Source organism: Protopterus annectens, chromosome 17.part0 (genome assembly GCF_019279795.1).
Source record: "Protopterus annectens isolate FY-2018-M chromosome 17.part0, PAN1.0, whole genome shotgun sequence".
NCBI lineage: Eukaryota > Metazoa > Chordata > Ceratodontiformes > Protopteridae > Protopterus > Protopterus annectens.
Genome location: NC_056751.1, coordinates 337,824,296 through 337,849,254, shown reverse-complemented (window position 1 = coordinate 337,849,254; position 24,959 = coordinate 337,824,296). Strand labels below are relative to the sequence as shown.

Here is a 24,959-nt window from a genome sequence, read left to right as displayed (position 1 = left end):
TCACCTTTATCTATACCTCCAATAAACTGCCATTCAAAATCAGGGATCATGTGACCAGAGCATTAGCTATGTCATCTGCATTTCAGGCCAGAATGTCTATAGGCAGTGTTTGTGCTGCAGCTACATGGGCCAATCCTCATACGTTTATTACTCATTACAAAGTTAATTTGGCCTCCAGGGACAGGGCCTCTTTTGGTTCCACTGTGCTCAAAGGTGTACTGTCATGAGCCATACTGGGAAAAGGTGCCAGGGACACTGTCCCATCCAAGTAAAATGAAGTAGAGATAGGACAACATAACATAAAGAAGTTATGTACTCACCATAACGTTCCATTTTTGTTGTCCATCTCGCCATTCATTCTTACGACCCCTCCCTCCTTCCCCCATCCGAGGACTCCTAGAGGACTTGGTGGTTATCTTTCCTCCTTATAGGAGCTCCTTGACTCAGTTTGTTTCTCCTTGATATGGGGTCTTATATATATTTTTATTACTCATTAGTAAGGTAGCAGCAAACAAGATCTAGAGAGTTGCACCACTGCACCATGTGATACCTACCTACCACGAGCCAAGTTTGAGACGTCCAGCTGTGTATTCGGCCAATTCGGAGCCCAAGATGCTCCTAACCCATCCAAGTAAGAATGAATGGTGAGATGGACAACAAACATGGAACGTTATGGTGAAGTACACAACTTCTTTTTTTTTTAAATCCCCTAGACTGCACACTGAGTGTCAGGATGCAGTCTCAGCTATGTGGCTACATATTTAGCATTGTAGTACAGTATACTTTTCTTTGAAACCTGACATGAAACATTGTACTGTGTTACTGTAGTTGCAGATAAGATAAGATTCCTTTTTTGTCATTGCACAAGTACAACAAAGTTTTTAGCAATCCTCCAAAGGTTCATAGGAAGTTACTAGGCTATTGGCCCCGAGGCCCTTACAAGCCTAGCCAAAATTTAGCCCATGTTCCAACAAGTCAGCACCCTATGCCACTGTCCAGCAGGGACACAGGTGGAATCCCAGGGGTGTATTTTCTGTTCCCCATCCAGTTGTCCAGGTTGCACTTAAAAAGGCTTAATAAGGTGCTCTGCTTTACGTGGAGAGGGAGTCTATTCCACAAAAGGGGAGTCTCTGGGACACACATCTGCCCCATCAACAAGTCCTATTTATGTTACAGACCAGGTTGAGGTTGTGTGTGCAGGTTACATGAGTGGAGCTTGACTTGCAGATATGCAGTAGCCCCATCAGGGCAGGGTCTGAGATTGCTTTGTATGCCAGACAGTGGTCACCTGTGAGGATTCTGTAGGGGACTGAGTAGAGGGACAGAGCTTTTAGCCTATCTGTGTAGGGTGGATGTTTGAGGCCCTGGATTCTCCGGGTGAGGAATCTCTGTGGTCTCTCCAGCTGCTGCATACACTTTGCGAGGTACATTCCGAAATTGGCATTGTACTCAATAATCAGTCTTATAAAGGAAGAATGCAGGGATGTTATGACCACCTTGTCCCTGGATGAAATACCCTTACTAATGAGGTGGGGCATGTAGAAAGCTTTCCGTACAATGGAGGCAATATGGTGGTCAAAAGTCAGTTTGCTATCAACCTGGGTGCCCAAGTCCCACACGATTGATTGTGTGCTTAGTTACCGTATCAGTGTGATAGTTTGTGGGGACATCACTCTCCCCAAAAGAGATGATGATGGATTTTTTGGCATTCAGTTTGAGGACGTTTCTGGCACCAGTCATTTGTTTGGGTGAGACCCTCTTGGAGGATGTCCACATCACTAGGGGAATTGATGATCTGCAAACTTGGTCAGCCATAGCCCACTAGATTTGGCTTGCACCTCAGAGAAGTATATCCAAACAGCAGAGCCCCAAGACCGATCCCTGGGGTACACCACTTGTTACAAGTCTTACTGCTTGAGGTGGCTTCCTCTATTTTGATTAGGTGGGTTCTATCAGTGAACTAGTTTGCTACCCTACTGGTAACATATGGATTGATGCCTAGTTGAGAGAGTTTATCTATTATACCTGAGTGGAGAATAGTATTGAAGGCTTTGGCCAGATCATGGTAGGCACTGTGCACTGTCATCCCCTCATCTGTGGCCTTGGTGACTGTCTCAAAGACTTCGACCAAATTTAATAGGCATGACCTCCCCTTGACAAAACCAAACTGTGTGGGATCAAGTGTCTGGAGGTTGCCAGTGTCCTTGTTAATGAGCTCCATGATAATCCGCTCAGTGGCCTTGCAGATCAGGCTAGTTAGGCTGATAGGTCTATAATTTCCTGGATCGGTGGATGCTCCACCTTTGTGCAAAGGGATGACTGTAGCTGTCCCCCACTCGGCTGGGACAAAGTAGTACTCAAGCTTTGGTTGAATAGGGTGCCTAATGGTGCTGCAAGCTCCTGCCTGTGTTCATGTAGGATGCAGCCTGGGATGTTATTGGGTCCCATGGAGGCTGTATTTTTTGCCTTTGAGAGGGCAGTGATGACTTGCTCCCTAGAGATGAGGGTGGGGGGGGCAGGTACTGGAGATGTCCTGTTTTACTGGTGAGGGGGACAGAGGAGTGAAGTTTTCACTGAACCTGTCCACCAGCAGGTTGGCTATATCTACAGCATTTGTGTATGTTGTGTCCTTCACCACCAGTTCTGAGCAGATCTGGGTGCTTCCCTTGAGATTGTGGACATATGTGAAGAAGGCCTTATGATTGTCTTTAGTAGATTTGGCTAGTTTGGGCTCAAAGTTTGCTTTGGAAGATTTCACTAGTGTTCTTATATGCTTGTTCTGGCTAAGGAGAGATTGCTTCCAATTAGACATCTGCTCTTTTTTGGTCCTGGTCAGCAATTTTTTCCTTTTATTGTAGATTTTATTTATTGCAGATGTCCACCAGACAGGTTTACTCTTCCTTGAGGACAAAGATTTTGTACTGCCTGGTATTCCTGATTCTATGCAGCTATATAAATGCTCGTATAGTACTTTGGTGTAGGTTTAGACATATGTGCCAGTTCATATGAAGGGGGAGGGGACTGTGAAGCTGTTTATATGTTCCCTCAGGAGGTTGTAATCAGCTTTGGAGAAGTTTTTTTGTTTGACCCTAGCTGTGGGGGGGGGGGGGAGGGGGTTGGGTTGGGGGAGGTGGTGACTTTGAAAGTCACTGCTTTATGGTCGAATCTTACCAGGGATGATGGCACTGTAGGGATGCTGCAATGGTTACTCATGTTGGTTAATACCAAGTCCAAGATATTTTCACCTCTTGTGGGGGTGTCGACTAACTGGTCCAAGCCATTTGCATTGACGAATTCAAGGAATCTCTGGGCATTTGTGTTTTTGGAAAGAGTATTTCTTCCAATCTGTGGTTGAATAGTTAGTCACCCAGGATCAGGGTAAAGGTTTGAATCTTGATAAATTCGAAGAGGTCCAGATAGGTGGAGTGGGTATCTTGAGTCAGAGTTGGAGGCCTATAGCTAGCTATGATTTGAATAGGGGTATTGTCAATTGTTAACCGCACATGGAGTGCTTCCTGTGCATCATACTGTTTGACCAGCCTAGAGGTGTGTATGTCTTATATATATATATATATATATATATATATTGCAACTCCGCCACCTTTTGTTTTGCTGCCCATGGTTTGGAGTCTGAATGAATGATAGGATGAGTAACCTGCTAAGGCTGGGGTGCTCTCTGCAGCCATACATATAATGAATATGAATAAATAAGAGAGTACAATATCAAGCAATACAATATAATGCAATGCAGTGCAGTAAAGTTGTTGCACTTGGGTATTTTACACATGGAAGGAATAAAGTAAGGTGCACAGAAATGTGAACATATACTTTATAGTGCAAATGGCTATTATCTATACTCAGTGTATTTAGCATTGTTCAGTTCATGTATGGGTCTGGGATAGAAACTGTTTTTAAGTTTGTTTGTCCAAGATAGAATGGACCTGAACCATCTTCCAGAAGACAGGAGCTCAAACTGGTGATGTCTGGGGTGAGAAGGATCTTTCAAGATGTCGATTGCCCTACTGAGACAATGAGAACTGAATAGTTCCTCCAAAGAGGGCAGTGAGCAGCCAGTGATTTTCTGGGCAGAGTTAGTGTTCCTTTGAAGGGTCACCCTGTCCGCTATCGAGCTGTTGGTATACCACGGGGAAATGCAGTATGTCAGCACACTTTCAATAAAACAAGGGCTAAAAAGACACCAGTAACTTCTCCTGCAGGTTGTTTTTCCTGCAGACTCTGAGGAAATGGAGTCTCTGTTGTGCCTTCTTGACTGCCTCTGTGGTGTTTATTTATTTTACATTTGTTTACCGGGAAGGTCCAACTGGGCCAGTGGCCCATTTTCATCGGAGGCCTAGGGAGATGAGCTCCACAGCTATACAGAGAAATACATACACATGGAATAGAATGTGACATAACAGATAGTAACAATAAAAATCTTTTTAGATTGAGATAAAAGTATTCTAGGTATGAGAAAAATACAGATCCTCATTGGCCATCTTAACAAAAAGTTCACAAATTTAGTATAATATGCATTCCAAAGCTGTAAACCCAAGCCAAGTAATTTGAAGGATACATACATATAACATTATACAACAAAAAATACTCAGACTAATTGGGAGCTGAGCACGGTTAGGCTGTTAAAAGTCAGACGGTATAGATTAAATACAAGGAGCAATTGATGGTGATTGGTGTGTGGCGGTGCTAAGGGAGAAAATAAGGAGACTGTAAGTATAAATTAGGATGAAATGAAGATCACCCAGGACTGGAGCAGGGAGCAGAGACAATTGTTTTTTAGGTATTCCTTGAGATGGAATTTGAAATTGGATGTTGTGGTAGAGTTTTGTATAAGCTGGGGTATTTCATTCCAAGTTTTTGCTATCTGGTGTGAAAACAGTCTCTCCAAAACTATTGTTTACTTTGGTGACTTTTAAAAGTATTTTATCGGAGGATCACAGTGTCCAGTTGGTAATGTATGGCTGTACTAGATTCCTGAGGGATGGGCAGTTGTTGTGTTGGTGAACAATGGTGTGAGCTATTGTAAACTAGTTGAGTGAGAGCAGATTTGGTAATTCTAGCCAATTTAGTAGTCTTAGTGCTGTGCAGTGATGAGTTCTGTTAGGGAGGTTTGTGGCAAACTTTGCAGTTTTATGGTAGCAGGTCTCTAATTTGGCTGGGTAGATTTTTTGTCAGGTTTGTGAAAATGGGAGATGTATACAGAATGGTGGGTAGGAAATAAGTTCTAACAATAGACTGCCTGGTGGTTGGAGTTTATAGACCAAGAAGTCTTCTGCCACATGTACACCTAGAAACTTGAAGGCAGGAACCATTTCCACATAGTCTCCATTGACATATATTAGGTTGTGATCTGCGTCGTTCCTCTGGAAATATATTACGAGTTCTTTTGTGCTTTTTTTTTAAACTCCTTTATTGAATTATCACTCGTGACATAGGCAAATTTACATTTATGCAAAAGTAATTAGAGTGTGTTAACAAATTAACATTAATAAACATTATGCTTCACATATATTGCTATATATCATATCACCTGAGCAACATTACATAAAATATTCAATTCCTGCTCCCTGTTTTTAAACAAGAAACATCTTTATTAAACCATAACTTTTGACATAAGCCATCATACATTTATACAAAGAAAACAAACCACATGGAGGTAATCCTAGTTGCAAATATTTTACATCACAAACCACTTCCAGTTGCAAACAGTGGACATCACTTGAAATCTACCCTGTCATTTTCAGTCAAACATTTCATAGCTCATTTAACTCCTGCCTTCTTTTAAACCTCATTCCTCCCTGTTATGTATTGTTCCCACAATTCCCATTTTTTACTATTTAGTTTGCTCCTACCCTTTTCTAAAGATCTAATTTCCAGTTGTTTTATCTCTGTTATTATATTCACTGCTTTAGTTCAGGGCAAGGTTGTTCTCTGTACACCATGCAGTCAGCCTTTGAACTTCATCCCTATATGTGGTCTTGTCTCATCATGAAATATTTCCAACCACTGTGGCGTCGTCTGCAAATGTAATGATGGTATTAGCAGAATTAGAGGGGTCAGAGTCATGGGTGTAGAGTATACAGAAGGCAGCTCAGCACACAGCCTTGTGTTGACACTAGTGTTTAGTTTGAGAGTGGAGGAAAGGTACGGGCCTAGTCTGATCATCTGAGGATGGTTAGTCAAAAAGTCTTTAATCCAAGAGCAAGTAGGTTCTAAAAATCCTAGGCCAGCGAGTTTAGTGAGCAGTCTGTCTGGGATAACTGTGTTAAAAGTAGAACTAAAGTCTACAAAGAGCATCCTCACATAACCCCCTACTGCTAAAGATAACAAAGTACAGTGTGTAAGGTAGTAGAGATGGCATCTTCCGTAGACCTACTTGCTCTGTAAGCATACTGGTGTGTATCCGAGATAACTGGGAGACTGTCCAAGATGTGTTGCAGAAGCTGTTGTTCAAAACACTTCATGATGACTGGAGTAAGTGCCACTGGACGGTAGTTGTTGAGACTACTGATGATAGGTTTCTTTGGCAGTGGAATGATCATAATTGACTTCAGACAGAATGCAATAGTAGACTTAGATAGAGACAGGTTAAAGATTTTTGTGAAGACCCCACAGAGCTAGTCCACGCATTCTTTCAGCACCCATCCTGTCACTCCATCAGGGGCATCAGCCTTTCTTGGATTTTTCACTTTGAGCACACATCTTGCATCATGCTCTTGTATTGTGAAGGTGTGGTTGTAGGAGGCTGGTATAGATGACATGAGACTGCTGTGGCCTATCTGCTGGTGCCTAGGTTTGACTGTCTCTATTGTTTCCACTTCAAAGTGGGTGAAGAAATAATTTCTTCTGCTATCAAGGCATCTCTATCAATGGCCATACTTTTACTGGTTTTATGATTGGTGATGTGCTGAATACCTTGCATAGATGTTGTAGGTCCTCTATCTTCCTTTTATAGACCACTTTAGCCTCTCTGATGGCTTTCTTTAAGTTGGCTCTAGCCATACTGTAAAGGACTCTGTTGCTTGACCTGAAGGCTGTATTACGGTGCTTGAGAAGAACTGACCTCCCTCATCATCCAGAGTTTCTGATTAGGGTACACACGATTGTGCTTGCTGACAGTGACATTGTAAGCACAGGTTTTTATGTAGCAGTGTACCAGTGATGTGCACTCTTTCAGATCCTGATCCTTGAAAATGTTCCAGTTCTTTCAAAGCAGTCTTGTAGCTGCAAGAGTGCGTCTTCCGGCCATATTTTAACCATCTTTGTAGTAATCTGGTCTTTTCTCCCAACAGGAATGTATGCTGGAGTCAAGAGTATGGACAAATGGTCTGAATGGCCTAGGTGAGGCAGTTGTTTTGCCCTTTAGCCATCCTTATATAAAATATTTATATGTATATTGTATATGTAGCTTTGGTTGTATAATATGATTTTCGGTTTCACGACTTGTTAAATGTTAATTTATATCCTCATACAAGCTTGTTTCCAAATGTGTATATACATGACTTTAACTAGTTTGTTACCTTGTGTAGAAAAAAAAAATAGCATTGATATATTCCAATGCTCTTTGTATGACTTTTTTCTTTTTTTTTTTGTAGGAATGGTTGCTTGCAACTGGGTTGTAATTCTCAGTGTATGCATCACTGTATTGTGTGTCTTTGATCCCACTGGACGAACATTTGTCAAACTTCGTGCCACTAAACGACGGCAGCGCAACCTAAGAACGTACAACTTACGGTAAGCACCCCTGTCTTAAGTAAAACCCTTTTTTTTTTTTTTTTTAAGTCAATACTGTGGACAGCCATAGAGCTAAATTGTGTTCATCTCTTTTCTAAGATCTTTGGGAAGCATAAAACTTAATGGTGACAAATTCATGATGAGCTAAATTTAAGTAGAATTGTGACATACTTACTGAGAAACATTTCTTCTGATAATGTACAGTGTACTGATTAAATTCAGTTGTCTTTCAAGTCTGGATATGCTGTGAAAATATAGTTATTTCATTTGTGGTGTCTGTTGCAGTACAACTACCATCTGAATCTAAGAACTTCAAAAGAGAAAAGTTAATCAAACTATATGATAAGCTCTAATAATTTATTTGGGATATCATCAAACCCCATGCTGCCTTAGTTGCTGTTTATGCAACAGATTCCTTCTCCCAAAAAGAAAAATCCTTTCATCTAGTAATCCCTACTGAATCCCGTATATTGGAAATTCAAGAACAAAAACCCCTCTCATGTTCCGCCAGTGTAAATAAGCTCTGTAAGCAAAGGGAAAAAGCTTGTGAAGTTATAATGAATCTAAATCTACCCTCATAAAAGACTCTGTCTAAAGGATTAGTAAAGAACTAAAAGCTCCCATAAAGAAACAGTACCCAGCACTGTTCTGAACTAACTGAAAATGGCAGTCAGTCGCAAAGGGCATAGTTAATAGACTTGCAGATAAGTTTTGTGCAAACTTTACCCTGGAAACAGTCATCAAAATTCTACAAATCTCTGAATCACTGACAACCCCTAAGATCACAAAGGAATTTGTTTTAACTTTGCTCTTAAAAGCCAAAAATATCACTCAAGTGAGTCTGGACAACTTACTTGGATGCCTAACAAGTAGTGACAAACATACCCTTGGGGGATCCCTACTGAACTTGTTTAACCTAAACTTAGTCACATGGTATGTTCCTGAACTATGTTGTGATCCCCTTCGTAATGGGGGTCCAACACAGACCCCAGGAACTATACATCCAGCAGTCTAAATAGTGTAATTTGCAATGCAATGGAACACATCCTGACTTCATAAACTGTGATATCAAAGACCTCATTCATCTAGATCATAAGCAGTTTGGGTTTTTAAAGGGAAATCATGTCTTCATTGTTAAGCTGGATAGCTGTTGGCCAAAAGATATAAAACATGAAGTTAAACTTGGAGGTGCCACTTAAGAATGCAAGGAAGTAGCTGTCAATATACTTTAGAGACTGGTGCTGATACTCTTTCTGTTTGGCATATAGTTGTCTGACCTCCAAAGTGTAAACCCAGATGTATGGCTAACAACATTTGCTAATGACAGCAAGTTGGGTGTTACTGTCCAAATGTCTTTGATATGTCACTAGAGCCAGAGGTAATATTCACAACCCAGTGGTGTACTGAAAAGAGGTAAAACTAAGTGCAAAAAAGTTTAGTATTGTCACGTTTGGCAAAAAACTATGATCTCCATCTTATAATGTACATAGTACTCCACTCCAAACTGACAGAAGAATCTGGGATCTTTCCATCGTGGTCAACAGCCCCCTCTGTTTTCACCAGCATGTATCATCAGAAGTCAGGAAGGCCTACTACTTGTCATATTTGATATCTAAAAGTGTCTCATTCAGATTAAAACCCTAAATCTATGCTGTATATGTTATAGAGTCTTACATGGAAATTTATATCTTGCATTCCATTTTATTAAGGCCCTAGCTCTTACTGATCTCTTACATCTCTGTATGACAAACAATTTTATAAACACTAGTTCTAAGGATGTAAATCTCCACCAACATATAGACAAAAGATACTGGAGCGACAGATTTTTTTTTTACCCTATATTTACTCCATCTCTGCAGAAAACTCACCCTTATTTATTTTTTAATTATTTATTGACATTTGATTACTGGGAAAGTCTGACTGGGTAGGTACCATTTTTCAGCATGGGCAATGAGAGAAAAGCTCTGAAGTATTACAAAACATTTTAAGAACATTAATTTTACAATCTTTAGAAAAAATTCAAAAGCATTTTCAGTTTCAATAATTAGACCAAATTGAACATAATGTGAAAATGATGGTTAAGAGATATTAGTTTAATATTTAGAGAAATTTTAGGCTAGAGAGAAATTAAAATTGAGTTAATATAATACATACAGGGATTGCAATATGAAGTGAAAGAAAAAAAACAGGGTTATGGCATATTTAGAAAGGAGTCGGGAGAAAATTTGATGGAAGTAAGGAAGTGAGGGAAGAAGGCAGAGTAAGGAGATATAAGGTGTGAATAGGTACTTGGTCATATTTAGGGATATAGTTTATCTTTGGGCTAAGCAAGAACAGGGCCAGATTTGAACTAGGAAGTCTTTCGGAGTGGTTTTAAATGAATGGATGGAGGGTATTGACCTAATACAGTGGATATAAAAAGTGTGTACACTTTTATTTATACACTGTAATTAAATCAAAAGGTGCTTCAGCAAAGTATTAGTTTAAGGGTGTGCACACTTATGCAATCAGCTTATTGTACATTTTTTATTTTTATATTTATTCCCCTAACAGATTTGTTTGTTTTCCAATTGAATTGTACAGGTTATAGGTCACATTAAAGGTGGGAAAACTTTTGAAATGATTTATTGTGTTCTCATTTTTTTATATCACAAAAACCTGGCATTTTAACAGGGGTGTGTACACTTTTTAAATCCACTGTAGATCATTATGATGGATTGGGAACATGGTTGTGTAGGATGCTATTTAGTGCTGGACAAGCAGATGGATGTTGGATAATTTTATACATGATAAGAAGCTGTATATATGGTAGTTGATGGGATAGTTCTGACCAGTTTAGATTTTAAATAAAATGACGCCCTCGCATCCTTCAAAAATTACTGGATGGGAATCTGCAAATTTATCCCTGGTCTGAATTGTTTGCCTTTCTATAAGTGGGTGATACATCATATAAATTGGTATCAATAAGGCACAAATGGTGTCATGACTTACTTGGCTTGTAATTCCTATGATACTGTAATTTTTAACATCAGCTGCCAAGTACTAATCTATACATAGACTTTTTACACAGCGATTTACCAGCTGGCCACATTCTTTGAGACTGCCTATTGACATACTGTAGCATCATGTAGCATACTTATCTCATACTTTAACTGCATCTGAATATTTGGAGTGTTTGACTCTTTGAACCTGTTGTGGACCACCATTCATTATGAATGAATCAGTCACAACACACAACTAATCCCATAACTTACATTGAAGCTGTAAGAAAAATTTACCAAAGACATTTAGAACGCACACTAAAATCCCGGCCTGTAGCCCCCAAGGCATCACCTCTTCCTTCCCCACTCATGCCCGCTGTAGATCCACACAGCTCATCCAAGAGTCACCTGAAAAGCAGGCATAAGTCCTTAAGGCCAACTAAGTCTGCTTCCACAAGGAGAGTTTTTAGTGTTAAGTAACTCTGTAATTAGACAAACTCCACAGTCGCCAGACTGGAAAGAACTTAGGGATTGTAAGTTGCTTGCTTGCTGCCAGGATCAGTGATGCCACAAGGGTCCTAAAATCCCTTAAACTAGACAGATGTGAGTACAACCTAGTGGTAAACCATATGGAATTGAATGACGTGACACTTCACACAGAGGGACATAATGGAACTTACTATGTAGGAGTTGGAGGCAGGAAAGACACTGGTCTTGAATAGTATCTTGTATTCACCAGAATGATGCGATGCCTAGATACCACAACAAGATAATTGACTTTAACAGTTGGATGAGTAGTTGCTGTCATTCTGAGAAGTTCCAGTATGTGCTGGCCTAGGAGAAGATGGTAGATAAGGCTTCCTGTTTTGGCTTACACCTGTTAAATCAGGGCTTCTGCATGCTGGTTAAATCCTCTGTTTCCCCCTTAATGCCTTTCTAGGCAGACTCCCCCTAATAGCCATTCCAACATAGCAACTCCAAATTCAAATTAGTATATTATGCCACCATAATGTCCAAATTTGAATGTGTATGCCAATGGCAGGTGTCTAGAAAGAACTTGAGGCCCTCCTGTAATTCAAACACATTCATATCTGTGTAGTTACTGAGACATGTTTTCAGTGAAATAACAGCAGTACTGGTACACCAGGGCTTAGTGTCTTTCATGTTTTCATGCCCTTGGGAGACTGTGGGAGAGTATCTGTATTTGTCAGAAATACCATCTTCTCATGTCAGATTATCCAAGACCTTAACTTGGAGATCCAAATCACCTTTAGGAAATCCAACTATTACTTCATTGCTAGTTACAGATCCCTGCTGTTGTCCCCAAAAATCATGAACATTATCTTAATTCCACTATGATATTCAATATCAAATTGAATATCTTCTTCCTAGGTGACTTCAGTTACTCAAGTATTGATTGACACACTTGCATCTCTAAAAGTGGATATGTTCAGAATTTCCTAGGCTTTAATAGAAATGTGCTAGAGCAAATGGTAAAACTACTCACTAGAGCCTGCTCTTATATACTTGACCTGGTCCGTACCTGCCTTGTCTGTGCCACTACCCCATCCCACATGTCCTCATCCCTGGTTAAATTTGACCAGAAATCAGTCATCTTTTTTGTCAGGGCTAGTGGTGCCACCCCACCATCAAATGAGACCATTCTTGGAGACTTCGCAAAGACAAACCTTCAGCTATTAGAAGAACTATACAAAGTTCCAAACAGTCCTTCGTAAATGGATTCAGCTGTGAGGACTGATACAATCACCTTTAATTTTTATCTGCACCTAAACAGCTGTACAGAAAAGTCCATGCCTGACCATTTAGAATGTAATGGTAAATTCAGGAGTAAACCTCTTTGGTGGAACTCCAGTTTTAGTAAACTGTACAACAAAAGGAGGAGAATAATGAGAAGTTGTAAGAAATCCCCATCTCCCACCAAGATCACTGTAAGAAAATGTGAAGCAGAGTACAAACTTAAGGTTGCTACAAAGGGGAAACTACAATTTTTTCTTCAGTTATGTCAAATATTAAGGAATATTGTCCAGCAATGAACTAAGCTTGTCTATAATAATATCACAAATTCTTATCCGTAGAATATAACCATTATATATAAGCAGTCAAATTTAGTGCTAAAACTACCTCATCTACCCACACTGTGACTACCTTTTCCCCTCAAAATTGAATTTTCCCTAAACTGACATTGCAACATGTCTTAGTAACCTTGTTAAAGGCTTAAATGCTTCTGTGGAACTAGATGACATACCAGGATGCATTCTTATCAGTACCAAGAGTGCACTACCGAAGTCTCTACTTAAACTGCTTCTGTAGGACCAGATAACATGGCAGTAATAAGAATGCAGCCTGCTATGTATACACCGTCAGCCCCCTACTTAAACTGCTCATCCTCAGCCTATCCACAGAGTCTGTGTTTGATTTTTGGAGAACAGCCACTGTGACTCCCCCCCCCCCACCCCACCCATGGGTGGCTCCTGTACAGAGCCAAGTAATTATAGGCACATCAGCCTCACCGGCCTTACTGGGAAAGCCATGGAATGTATCTTAGCACAAGTTTGGCATTAACAAGGATTGAGCCTGCTTACTTAACCTGTTTGACCTTTTTGAGAAGGTTACTGAAGTGGTTGATGATGGCAAATCAATACAAATAATATATCTATACCTTGCAAATGAGTATGACACCATCCCACATTCCGATATCACCAATAAATTCTCCCAGCTAAATATAGATCCCTATGGAATTTGTTGGATAGCAAATTTGTTCACAAATAGAACTATAAAGTTATGTTGGGCATTTCTACCTACCTCAAGGCACTAGTGATGTTCCCAGGTTTCAGTCCTTGGGGCACTCCTCTCTGACATATATTTCTTGGAGATCAAAGCAAATGTTAACAGTTTAGAGCTGATCAAGTCTGCAGATGGTTGTACACTTGGTGCCATTATAAACTCTCTTGAGGACACCAAGATAATTCAAGAGGCTTTCCCAAACTAATAGCTGGTATCAAAGCCATAGACTAAAACCAGATGACAACAAATGCATAATTGTATCCTCTGGCAAGTACGACTTACCTTGTAACTAACACATTGACATCACACCCCTGAAATCTTATCCCGTAGTCAGGGATTTGAGAGCCTATGTGGACAGTGAGCTGTCCTTTGATCACTCTGTATCTACTGTTGTAAGGAAGTCCTTTTGCACTGTATTGCTTGTATCTAAAGGCATGGCATGTAATATTTCCACTGTACTTGTCTCTCATTAGGCCGATCATTGAATGCAGTGCCTCTTAGTATGTACTTGTCCAAACTCATGATACAACTAGAACGATTGCAGTGCTTTCTCACTAAAAAAATCAAGGGCCTAAATCATAAAAACTATGTAGACCATCTCATAGCCTTGTCCCTCTTCTTGGTATTGTACAGGCTGCTAAGGGGTGACCTCTGCCTCACATATAGAATCTCAACTGACCCAGTCCTGTCAGACCTACTACACAGTCACAAGTCCAGTGGCAGAATGACTGTCTGCTTAAAGGATTTCATGCTCTTTTTCAAGTTAGAGGATGATGGAGGGATAGATTTGCATCACAGGCAATACCGCTTTTATGGAACCATCTTCCACTCCACAAGGTACTTCTCTTACCCTGTTCAAATGTAATTTGGATTAATAGATAGGAAGCCAGAAATTCATTCCTGTTTTAGCACCCATGTCCCATGGCTAGGGAAAAAAGTAAATGACCCAACATATCCTTGTTCTGCCAATCTCGGAGTTATTTTAAAACTACCATAGGAATTTAAGGTTAGGCTTCTAATCTTTACAGATCAGTAGCCTAGTAAATAACCATGAACCTATGAACTCATTTATGCAGACATAAGTAACTTAACTAATCTCAACACTAGTCAGTTTAGTTTTGTGAAAAGCGGGTTCTATTTTGTGAACCTAATTAAATGCTTTTAAAAGGTTAAAGAGATTATGGACAATGGTGAACTCCATTCATGCTGATTATCTTGACTTGGCCAATTTTTTTTTCACAAAATTTTTATTTTTCAAATACATTTAAATGAATTCCATAGTATTTATACGTAACATCTTAAGTAACTATGTAGACTATTTACATTAGCTTGACACTATAACAGATCTTAATGTATACAGTTACTTTATAAGTATGTCCACTCCATTATCAGAGTGTCTATCAATTATTGTATAGTGTCAATCAACAATAAGACTTTTCCCCCAGGGTTGTTGATAAATGGCTTTGGATAAATTCTTAGTTCTTTAATTTTAATTTCCAATAATGCTGTGGTCTTCAGTAGGCAGTAGAAGTCTTCCAAAGTTGGTATTGTTTTTGTATTACATCTTCTTGTTATACACTTCCTTGAAATTGCAAGTATAGTCCATACTAGATACATGTTTGATCTATTCAAATGAGGACCTTCATTTACATTTAATAATACAAGAGGTTTAGTTAAATAAAATGATTCAGTTATTAGTACCATTCCAAAATGACTTCATTTTAACACAAAGAAAATGTGGTTCCAATATGCATTGTGTAATTGTTCACATCTCCAACATATTCCTTTTGTGTAAGAACTAATTTTACTGATTCTGTCTGGGGTTAAAAATGCTCTGTGCAAGCATTTCCAATTAAAAACTTTCCAGTATTATGTAAAGGATGTATAGTTTATCATTAATAAGATATTTGTTTTAATATCTTCAGTTAACTGTAATGCATGTCCTTTTGTTATGTATTTCCAATATGAGGTTTTGGGTGTTGTTATACTTTATCAATATTTTATAAAATTTTGAAATACTGTTTCCCATGTCAAAGTCATTATATATGATTTCATATATGTATGTCGTAAATTTAAGTATTTCTTTAAATTAAGAATTTTTAATTATTCTACTTAAATCTTGCGAATATGACAGAATACTCTGTAAAGTTAGCCAGTCCTGTTGTGGAATTTTGTAATGTTGTTTTTATTAATTGCATGTCTAAAACTTTTAGATGTTCTTTGTGTTTCACTGTTGCAGTCATCATACTTGGGTTATCTGCCTGCAGGTAGCCCTCAGTCAGCCCAAATACCAGAGTCTTGGGATTTCTGTGTCGGATGCTGTTGCTTGTTCCTTGACGTCAGGTTGTCAGGGGTATAAAACATGCAGCCAACGCCATTATACCAGCTTTTCTTGCCGAGCGGAGCCTGAAGCAGAAGCAGTTCACAAGTGCCGGTGGCCACTACCTGAAATTTTTGTTATTCGAGTTTCAGACCTGAAGTCTTCTAAAGCTAAGTACCCTGTTGGGGATTCTTTTTTCTTGCTCTAACTGAGGTCAGAAAAAGTTAATTGCTTTGCCTGTAGAAAGCAAATACCTCACAGAGATTTTCATTTTTACTGCATCACCTGTTTAGGCCCAGACCACGACGTTCCTCGCCATTGGTTTTGTGCCCTGTTCAATGCCCGAACCATTCGTCGTCAGGCTATCTTAGTCACTAAATTCTTTCTCTCTAGTTCTCCGTATTCCGAAATGGCTTTGTTAAGCCATTCGACTACCAGTCTTCCGAAAAAACATAAGGATACAGACAGAGACTGACCACCTATACTCAGTGAGGCGCATTTGCAGCCCCTGATACCCGCTTCTACAGATTAGCAGGCCTCTACTGAAACCCATTTGGAGTTCGGTATGCCATGAGATGCTTCTTCGACTATGGAACCTGCGGATATCTCTTCCTTGGATGGGTCCGGAGCTGCTGTGCAGGCACCGGCTTCTGAGGGTGTATTCAGACTTTCCTATGTTTGTATTAAACTTGACTACTTCATTTCCGACTAAAACTACTGAATTTCGCAGGCCCAGAGTTCGCACTACGCCTAGGAAACCGGCAACCATAGTGCATTCTCAAGCTCCCATGCCACAGAAACAAATGCTTAGAATGGCTGAAGACTTTATTACTTTAATTAGGGGAAGCCAACCTTCTCCCTCTAAGAGACAAAGAATTTATTTTCCTTCTGATTCTTCAGATCATGAGTCCGATGACTCTGATCCCTCAGATTACCAGGACATACCCATATCTAACTATGAGGATTCTGATGCAGAGGATTCCATTCCCTCTGCCTCCCCACCAGAGGATTTTTCTTTCGGTGAAACCCTGCATACCCTCAGAGAGCATTTCTGCTGGGAGTGCCAGCACTACCCACAGTCCAAAAAGAGATTCAGGGAATTTTTAAACTTCCCTCAGCACAGGCCTCTAGCCTATCCCTCCTGTTCTGGAAATTGTAGCTGATTTCTTCATGGAATCCAGTCTTACCCCTGATACTTTGCCATTGGCTCCTAGAAAACCTGACAGATACTACAGAGTACCGGACTCTCACAAATTTCTATTTAAAAATCCTACTGCAGATCCGGAGAACATTTCCCAGTGACCTAAAGGCATTAAGGCTACTACAGACCAAAACCCTACCCCTTCGGTCAGGGATTCTGTTGCTTTAGACAGATGGGGGAATAAGTTATACACCTCTGCTACTCTTGGCATCAGGGCTTTAAATTGCCAGTTTCACATGTTGAAGTACCAGCAACATATTATGGAACTAATTAAAAAAAAATGATGTTGATTCCTGATTGTACAGAACATAAAGATTTGCAAGAGTTAATGCATTCTGCAAACCAAGTTGGAAAACATACTTTGCAGTGTGGTTTTGATGCTTTAGAAGCATCTTGCAGGGCTGCTGTCACTGGGACTGTTCTTAGAAGGCATGCTTGGCTAAAGGAACAAATCTTACTAGATGCTCCATTAAACCAAGAACATTTGTTTGGTACTAAAGCAGAAGTTGTTCTTAAAAAATGGAGGAAAATGCTAAATCTATGCAAACTGTTGAAGATTTCCTACAGGTACAGCCACCTAGATTCAGTAGGCATTGGCGTTCAAAAAAATGGTCCTTTCCAGTCCCTCCCAGACCTTCTCAGTCCAAACCCAGGGGCAGCAGACCACCAAGACTACAGTCTCAGGGTATGCACAGATCTAAACAATGGAGTGCCCCCACCACAAAAACAGGGCGTGGTAAGTCACCCTCCTATGGAAAAAGTTCACAATGACTTGTCCTTCATCCTTCCCAGCCTTGCCCAAGTACTTGCACCCCTAGGAGGAAAACTCGCCCTGCATACAAAAAACTGGGCGTACATTACCCAGGACAGATGGGTCTTAAACATTGTATCCCAGGGATACAGATTCTACTTCCCCTCACTGCCAACCCCAAGCGGATTGCCAGACCTCCCCCCAAAACCAGTGTGCAGAGGCCCAAAAGCAAGTACTTTCTCTTCTCGGTATCAAGGCTATTCAACCTGTTCCATCAGAACAAAGTGGACAAGGTTTCTACTCCAGACTGTTTCTGGTGCTCAGAAAAGAAAACTCTTGGCGCCCTCTCCTGGATCTATCAATTCTCAACACCTTCCTGGTGGTTCCAAAATTCAAAATGCTTACTCTCCAACACTGCTTCCTATGCTAGCCAAGGACCCCTGGCTGGCCACCCTAGACTTAAAAGAAGCTTATCTGCACATCCGCATAAGGGAATCCTGCAGGAAATATCTACATTTCAGGGCAGGCTCTATGCATTGTCAGTTCTCTGCACTTTCCTTTGGCTTATCTACTGTGCCCAGGGTATTTACAAAATGCCTGGCTCCAGCCATTGCATACTGCAGGCAGAGAAAAATTCAAGTTTACCCATACTTGGACGACTGCCTGATTCAGGTAGACAGTCAGGAATTGCTACTTCAGCACCTGACATTTGTAAAGAGACTTCTAACTTTTCTGGAGTATACCATCAATGAAAAGGAATCACATCCGGTACCCAGCCAAAAAATTGTATTCCTGGGAGCAAGCTTGAACACAACTTCCCAGATTGCATTCCTCACTCCAGAATAACAGGTTTATTTGACAAGCTACTTCAAACTACTGGCCATCCAAACCCAGCTATCTGCAAGAAAAATACTGCAAGCCGTAGGGTTCATGGCCTCTTGCATTCTACTAATTCCATATGCAAGACTGCATATGAGGAAACTTCAATGGGACTTAAAAAGTCTCTGGTGTCAACATTCTCAGGACTTGGAAACAATGATTCCTATCATTCCTTGCCTAAGGACAGAGTTCCTTTGGTGGGCAGAGGCCTGCTACCACAGCAAGGGACTCCCTTTCACTCAAACCCCCAACCCTGACAACAGATGCATCAGACTATGCATGGGGGGGCTCACATGGCAGGCGAATGGAGCCCAAGACAAATGCACCTGCATATAAATCAAAAAGAAATGTTAGCTGTAAAAAATGCACTGATAGCCTTCAAATACCTTATCCTTCCAGGACAACCATTGATAAAGACGGACAACACCACAGTTATGTGGTACATAAACAAGCAGGGGGGAACTCATTCCCACCCCCTCTGCAGGATAGCCATGGCTCTGTGGAACACAGCATTGAGCAATCAAGTGCACCTGCAAGCTCAATTCCTGACAGGCAAAGTAAATTCACTGGCAGACAACTTAAGCAGAAATCTAATGGACTCACATGAGTGGAAACTAGAATCCAAATCATTCAAGCTTCTGATCCACAGGTGGGAGGGCACCAGAGGTGGACCTCTTTGCCTCCCCCAGAACCATCAATTGAGCAAATTTTGTACCAGAACTGCCCACAGCCAAGCATGGAAAGTGGATGCCCTATTCTGTACATGGGAAAACCTCTCAATCTATGCCTTTCCCCCTCTGCCCCTCCTCTCAAAAGTACTACTCAAGATCAAACAGGACAAGCCAAGGACTATTCTGATTGCACCAGACTGGCCACGCCAGCACTGGTACCCACTTTTATGCAGTCTGACAGTAGTGCCACCCTGGTACCTGCCTCAGACTCCTTCCCTGCTGTCCCAGCAGAAGGGCCAGATTTTGTATCCTCAGCTGCATACCCTGAACCTAGTAGCCTGGCTCATCCCCTGAATACATCTCCAGCAACCCTCAGCAAACATGTGCTGGATGTCATCCTTGAGGCCAGGAGGCCTAGTACTAGGAAATCCTATTCAGAAAAGTGGAAAAGATACTGTTCTTAGAGCCAGTCTCAGGGGAAGGACACAACCGTGCCCACCTTACCTCAAATCCTAGATTATCTAGCAGAACTGCTCCACAAAGGCCTATCCTTCTCTTCAGTTAAGATTCATGCTTCGGCCATCTCAGCTCATTACAATACTCAGCCACCCCTCTTCTCTCACCCTCTGGTCAAACAATTCCTGAGAGGAGCTAACAATTTAAGACCCCCGAGGAGAGCTCCCACTCCAGCCTGGGACCTTAACTTTGTACTAGAGAAGCTCACGCTCCCCCCCCCCCTTTGAGTCTGCTGCTACAGCAGAGTTAAAATTCCTCTCTTGGAAAACAGCCTTACTTCTATCCATCACTTCAGCAAGAAGAGTGTCTGAGCTTTAGGCCCTTTTGGCTGTGGAACCCTTCATTATCTTCCATGCGGACAGGGTTTCCCTCAGGACTAACCCATCATTTATGCCCAAGGTGGTATCCAGTGTGGCTTTAAACCAATCCATCCATTTACAAACCTTTTTACCTAATCCTCAGAATAAAGGGGAAAGGATCCTATACTCCTTGGACGTGCACAGGCAGCTTAGGTTCTACCTTGACATGACTAAACCTTTCAGAAAATCTGACCATCTGCTAGTCAGCTTTACTACAGGGGCAGAGAGGGCAAGGCCAATTCAAAGCAAACCATCTCCAAATGGATAGCACACTGCATCCATTTCTGCTACAAACACCATGGAAAACCTACCCCACAGGGGATCAGAATCTATTCCACTAGGGCTGCCTCAACCTCTACAGCATTTCTCAGGGTAGTCCCTACCAGGGGTATCCTGGAAGCTGCAACCAGGAGTTCAGTGCACACCTTCACCAAGCATTACTACTTGCCTATCTTTTCTAAATCCAGAGCTGGATTTGCTACAGTAGTCTTACAAGGCCTGCTAGCCAGCCCTAATACTTTTTGACTGCCTCCACCCTTTCTCAGCTTTGGGAATCTACCCAAGTGTGATGACTACAGTAGTGAAACACAAAGAACATTGTACAGTTGTGTACACTTAACATAAATGTAGATATTCGAGTGTATTCACTGTTGCAGTCCTGGTTACTCTCCCTCCAGCCCCCTGACTTTTCTGTACTTTCTACTTATCCTCTTTTTTGGCCATATCTTATGGCAGTGGTATTTACTTTTTACTGAAGGTGATCCACACCATGTAATTGCTTCCTATTTTAGGGGCTCCTGAGCTGAGGCAAGAAAAACTGATGCAATGGCATCGGCTGCGTGTTTTATACCCCTGACATCTTGACATCATGGAAGAAGCGACAGCATCCAACGCAGAAATCCGAAGACTCTGGTATTCATGCCGACTGAGGGCCACCTGCAGGCAGATAACCCAAGTGTGATGACTGCAACAGTGAATACACTCTACATTTATGGTAAGTGTACACAACTGTACTTTCTATGATACATTGGAGCCAATAAATAAATCCTTTCTGTTCCCAGGAATTAATAATTTCTCTATATATTTTATGTTGAAAGGTCTTTGTGGCTATAAAAGGTGTTAAAAGATCAAACTAGATTTTTAAATCTATATTTGCATTAACAATTTTCCTAAATGAGTCAATGTAATAATTAATCATATGAGTTTTAGTGGGTTTATGTTATATTGCATACTAATACATAATATGTACCATGGCAAATTGTTTTTATCTGTTGTTTGAATTTTTTTTTTGTAAATCAAATTCATTTATTGATATTACAGTTAGTAATTCTTTCCAATTTTTCAGAGTAATTTGGACTTATCCAGTCTGAGATTGTTTTAGATATTGATGCTTTTATATATGTTTCTCTATCAGGAAAGTTTAATCCTCCCTGTTTCCATGGTCTGATATGATGTATTAAAGCTATACTGTTTCTTTTGGGAAACCATACAAATTTTATTAGGCATGAATTTATTTCTTTAAGAATATTACTTTCTGGTAACAGCTGTATTGCCAAGACACTATATATGTGTATATATATATATATATATATATATATATATATATATATATATATATATATATATATAGATATAGATATAGATATATATAAGGGATCTTGGGCAGTAAAACCATTTTTATTAACTGTAGTCTATCTTCAAATGTTGATATTGTTTTGTTCCATTTTTCCACATAGATTTTAATTGTATTGATGATATTATTGTAGTTTTTTTGAGACTAATTCATTATTATCCTTGCATAACTCAGTTTCTAGGTATTTTAAGGTAGATTCTTGTTTCGCTATGATGTAATCCCCCTAAGTCTGCAGTTCTTTTTTTTATTTAAAAATAAAAATTTTGATTTTGATTTATTGAAATGGAGTCCTGAAGTTATGTGAAATTTGTCAAGTCATATATCTAATTCTTCTAATGTCTCTTTTGTATTCGATAATGTTAGTAATATGTCATCAGCAAATAGCATTACTTTAGAATTGTATTGTTCATCTATTCCATTGATTTTTGTATTGTTACAAATTGAATCAGCCAATAATTCAATAGCCAGAGCAAACAGAATCGGTGACATAGGACATCCTTGTTTAGTGCCTTTTGTTATATGTATAGATTCAGAGGTAAAAGGACATAAATTGACATACGCTAAATTATTTGTATATATATTCTTTAGGAGATGAACAAAGGATGCAGGAAATTCATATAGCATTAGGATTTTGAATAAATACTCCCAGTTTAGGGAATCAAAGGCTTTCTCTATATCTAAGCCAGTTATGAGTGTTTCTTTATTTTCTTTATCTTCACTCTGTCTCCGTTACCATAGCAACCTGGGACCATCTGTTTCTGTTAGTGTGTCTGTGTACTGCATTCCTGAGGCTCGTGATGCACCTGAAGCAAAGCTTCACTTCACTGCAACTTCAAGCCTAAATTCCCTCCCTTTCAGTGAGGCAGCAGCCAGGAAAAGTATGGAGAGCAAACAGATTAAAAAAAAAAAAAAAACCTCCCAACAAGCCACCACAACAAGAGATAACACATTCTTCCAGCCTTCCCACCTCTCACTCAGCAGATGTATAAACAAACTATTCTCATCCAAAATATCCCAAATCACAGTTTTATCCACCCCCTTCTCCTGGATCCAGGCTAAAACACTAAAATGTCTCTTCTTAATACACAAGCATCAGTAAACTTTGATCACAAGCCACAACCCACAGCTTCCAAGAGATGAAAATGGCAACATACAGCAGCTGCCAGACACAGCTGCATCCCCTCACACCATGTCAGACTTAATCAAACAGCACTCGAAGCTATGTTACCTGTCATAATTGATATTAACTATGTTTAGACAAAATAATAATGACATTTGTACTAGCGGCCAGACACGGCTGCATCCACGTACACCATATCAGGATTGATCAAACAGCACTCGAAGCTATTATACCTGCCATAGTTGATAATAACTATGTTTAGACTGAATAATAATGACATTTATACTAGCTGCCAGACACAGCTGCATCCACGCACACCATATCAGGATTGATCAAACAGCTCTCGTAGCTGTGATACCTGCCATAATTGATATTAACTATATTTAGACAGAATAATGATGACAATTGTACTAAGAGCTTGCTACTATTATTTAACCAGGATATACATGACATTTCTAAATCATACTGTAACTGAAGAAGGCATTAGTCTACATTACAGCATTTTATTTTCAAAACACTCTACTGTTACTGTTATTATATATGATGTTAATTTATTACATCTGAGTCTGAACTCTGATGAATGGTATCTTGTTGAATTAGTTAATTAATTACTTAAATTATTATAAGTAAAATCAATGAAAAATGAACAAGATAAGTTTTCACTGAGTTTAAGTAGGGCAATAGAAACTTCTATGTTTGTATTATATGTTGCTTTGTTTGGCTTATATATAATGTAAATAGTAATCCATCTTGACCTACCTTTGTTTGTGAAGAATTATTGGACTCTTTGAACATTCTGAATAACAGTGGTGGCTGGTGACTTCAAATTAAAGGAGGGCTGCAGGACACAGCTGAATGGGTGGGGCCAACTAGAAAGGGGTGGAGCTATGCTCTAAACCACAACAACTGGAACTTTAAATATGCTGCCCTGGGTGCGAAACAGTCATTACGAGAGACCAGTCAAGACAAAATGAAGTGTAGAAGAAAAAAATATTTCAGTGCATTGGCTACATGACAACTTACTTAATATCCAGATGGAAACAGGTTGTGAGGCATGAAAAAATAAATTACTTTTTAAATACATTACTGGAATGAAAGTCAAAATCAAGTATAAAAAAACAAGCGGCACTCAACTGAAACCACTACTCCTTGCATTGCAGTTCTAATTATAATTTATATTCAGCTTTATAAAATTACCAAGTAACATTCTGAAAGTAGCAATCTCTGTGATACCCCCACTTGTAAAAATGTTTGTTATCCAAAAAAGACCTGCTGCCTGACACAACTATCTACTTGTTTCATGGGGAAGACATAATCAAAGTAAAAAATGAACAGCAAACAAGAAACAAGCTCAAGATAAATTGCTTAAAGGATTCCTGCACAAGTTATGGACCACACATTATAGTTTGGCATTCTGTTTAGTTTACGGGTAAAGCCTGCAAAGATGACTGCAAGTCTCCAACAAAAGATGACTGCAAGTCTCTAATAAATGTAATGAGCTTCTGAAAATACTGTAATCCTGTCCTTTTATTACAAATACTGTCATATGTATTTCAATACCCAAGGCTTATACATTATCTAGTTATGTGAAAATTCTCTGCATGGCAACAACGAAAAGACTTTCAACGCTGGTAATTTTTTAAGCTTACTTACAATCTCCGACAAGCTTACCTGATGGTCATTAAATCATTGCTACTTAAACAGAGCAATCAGGGTACTGTGACAGCATGCATTTCCTGAATAAGAAGAAGCATAAATCAACAGTATAAAAATATGACAGAAAACCAGAACATTCTGCAAAATCAAGGACAGATGAAAAGCCACGGTCTTACTTGTCTACCTTGGATGGGGGAATACTTTGCACACTTACACTGCATAACTGCTCCTTGCCTTCCTTGGACACATCCAGAGCCACTACAATGGGGAGTGGGGTGCAACAAGTATGTCACAATTTGAAATGTCTCTGGTTGACGG

General features: G+C 39.8%; 1 protein-coding gene across 7 annotated transcripts in view; it reads left to right on the top strand.

Annotated features, from left to right (window-relative positions):
* DAGLA (diacylglycerol lipase alpha) overlaps nucleotides 1-24,959 on the top strand; it is a 2,305,179-nt gene that overhangs the window by 1,677,569 nt on the left and 602,651 nt on the right. For all 7 annotated transcript variants that reach the window (XM_044059505.1, XM_044059506.1, XM_044059501.1 and 4 more), the window contains one exon: nucleotides 7,611-7,749. In XM_044059505.1, coding sequence (XP_043915440.1) covers nucleotides 7,611-7,749 — 139 coding nt within the window. The remainder of the gene's footprint in view (nucleotides 1-7,610; nucleotides 7,750-24,959) is intronic.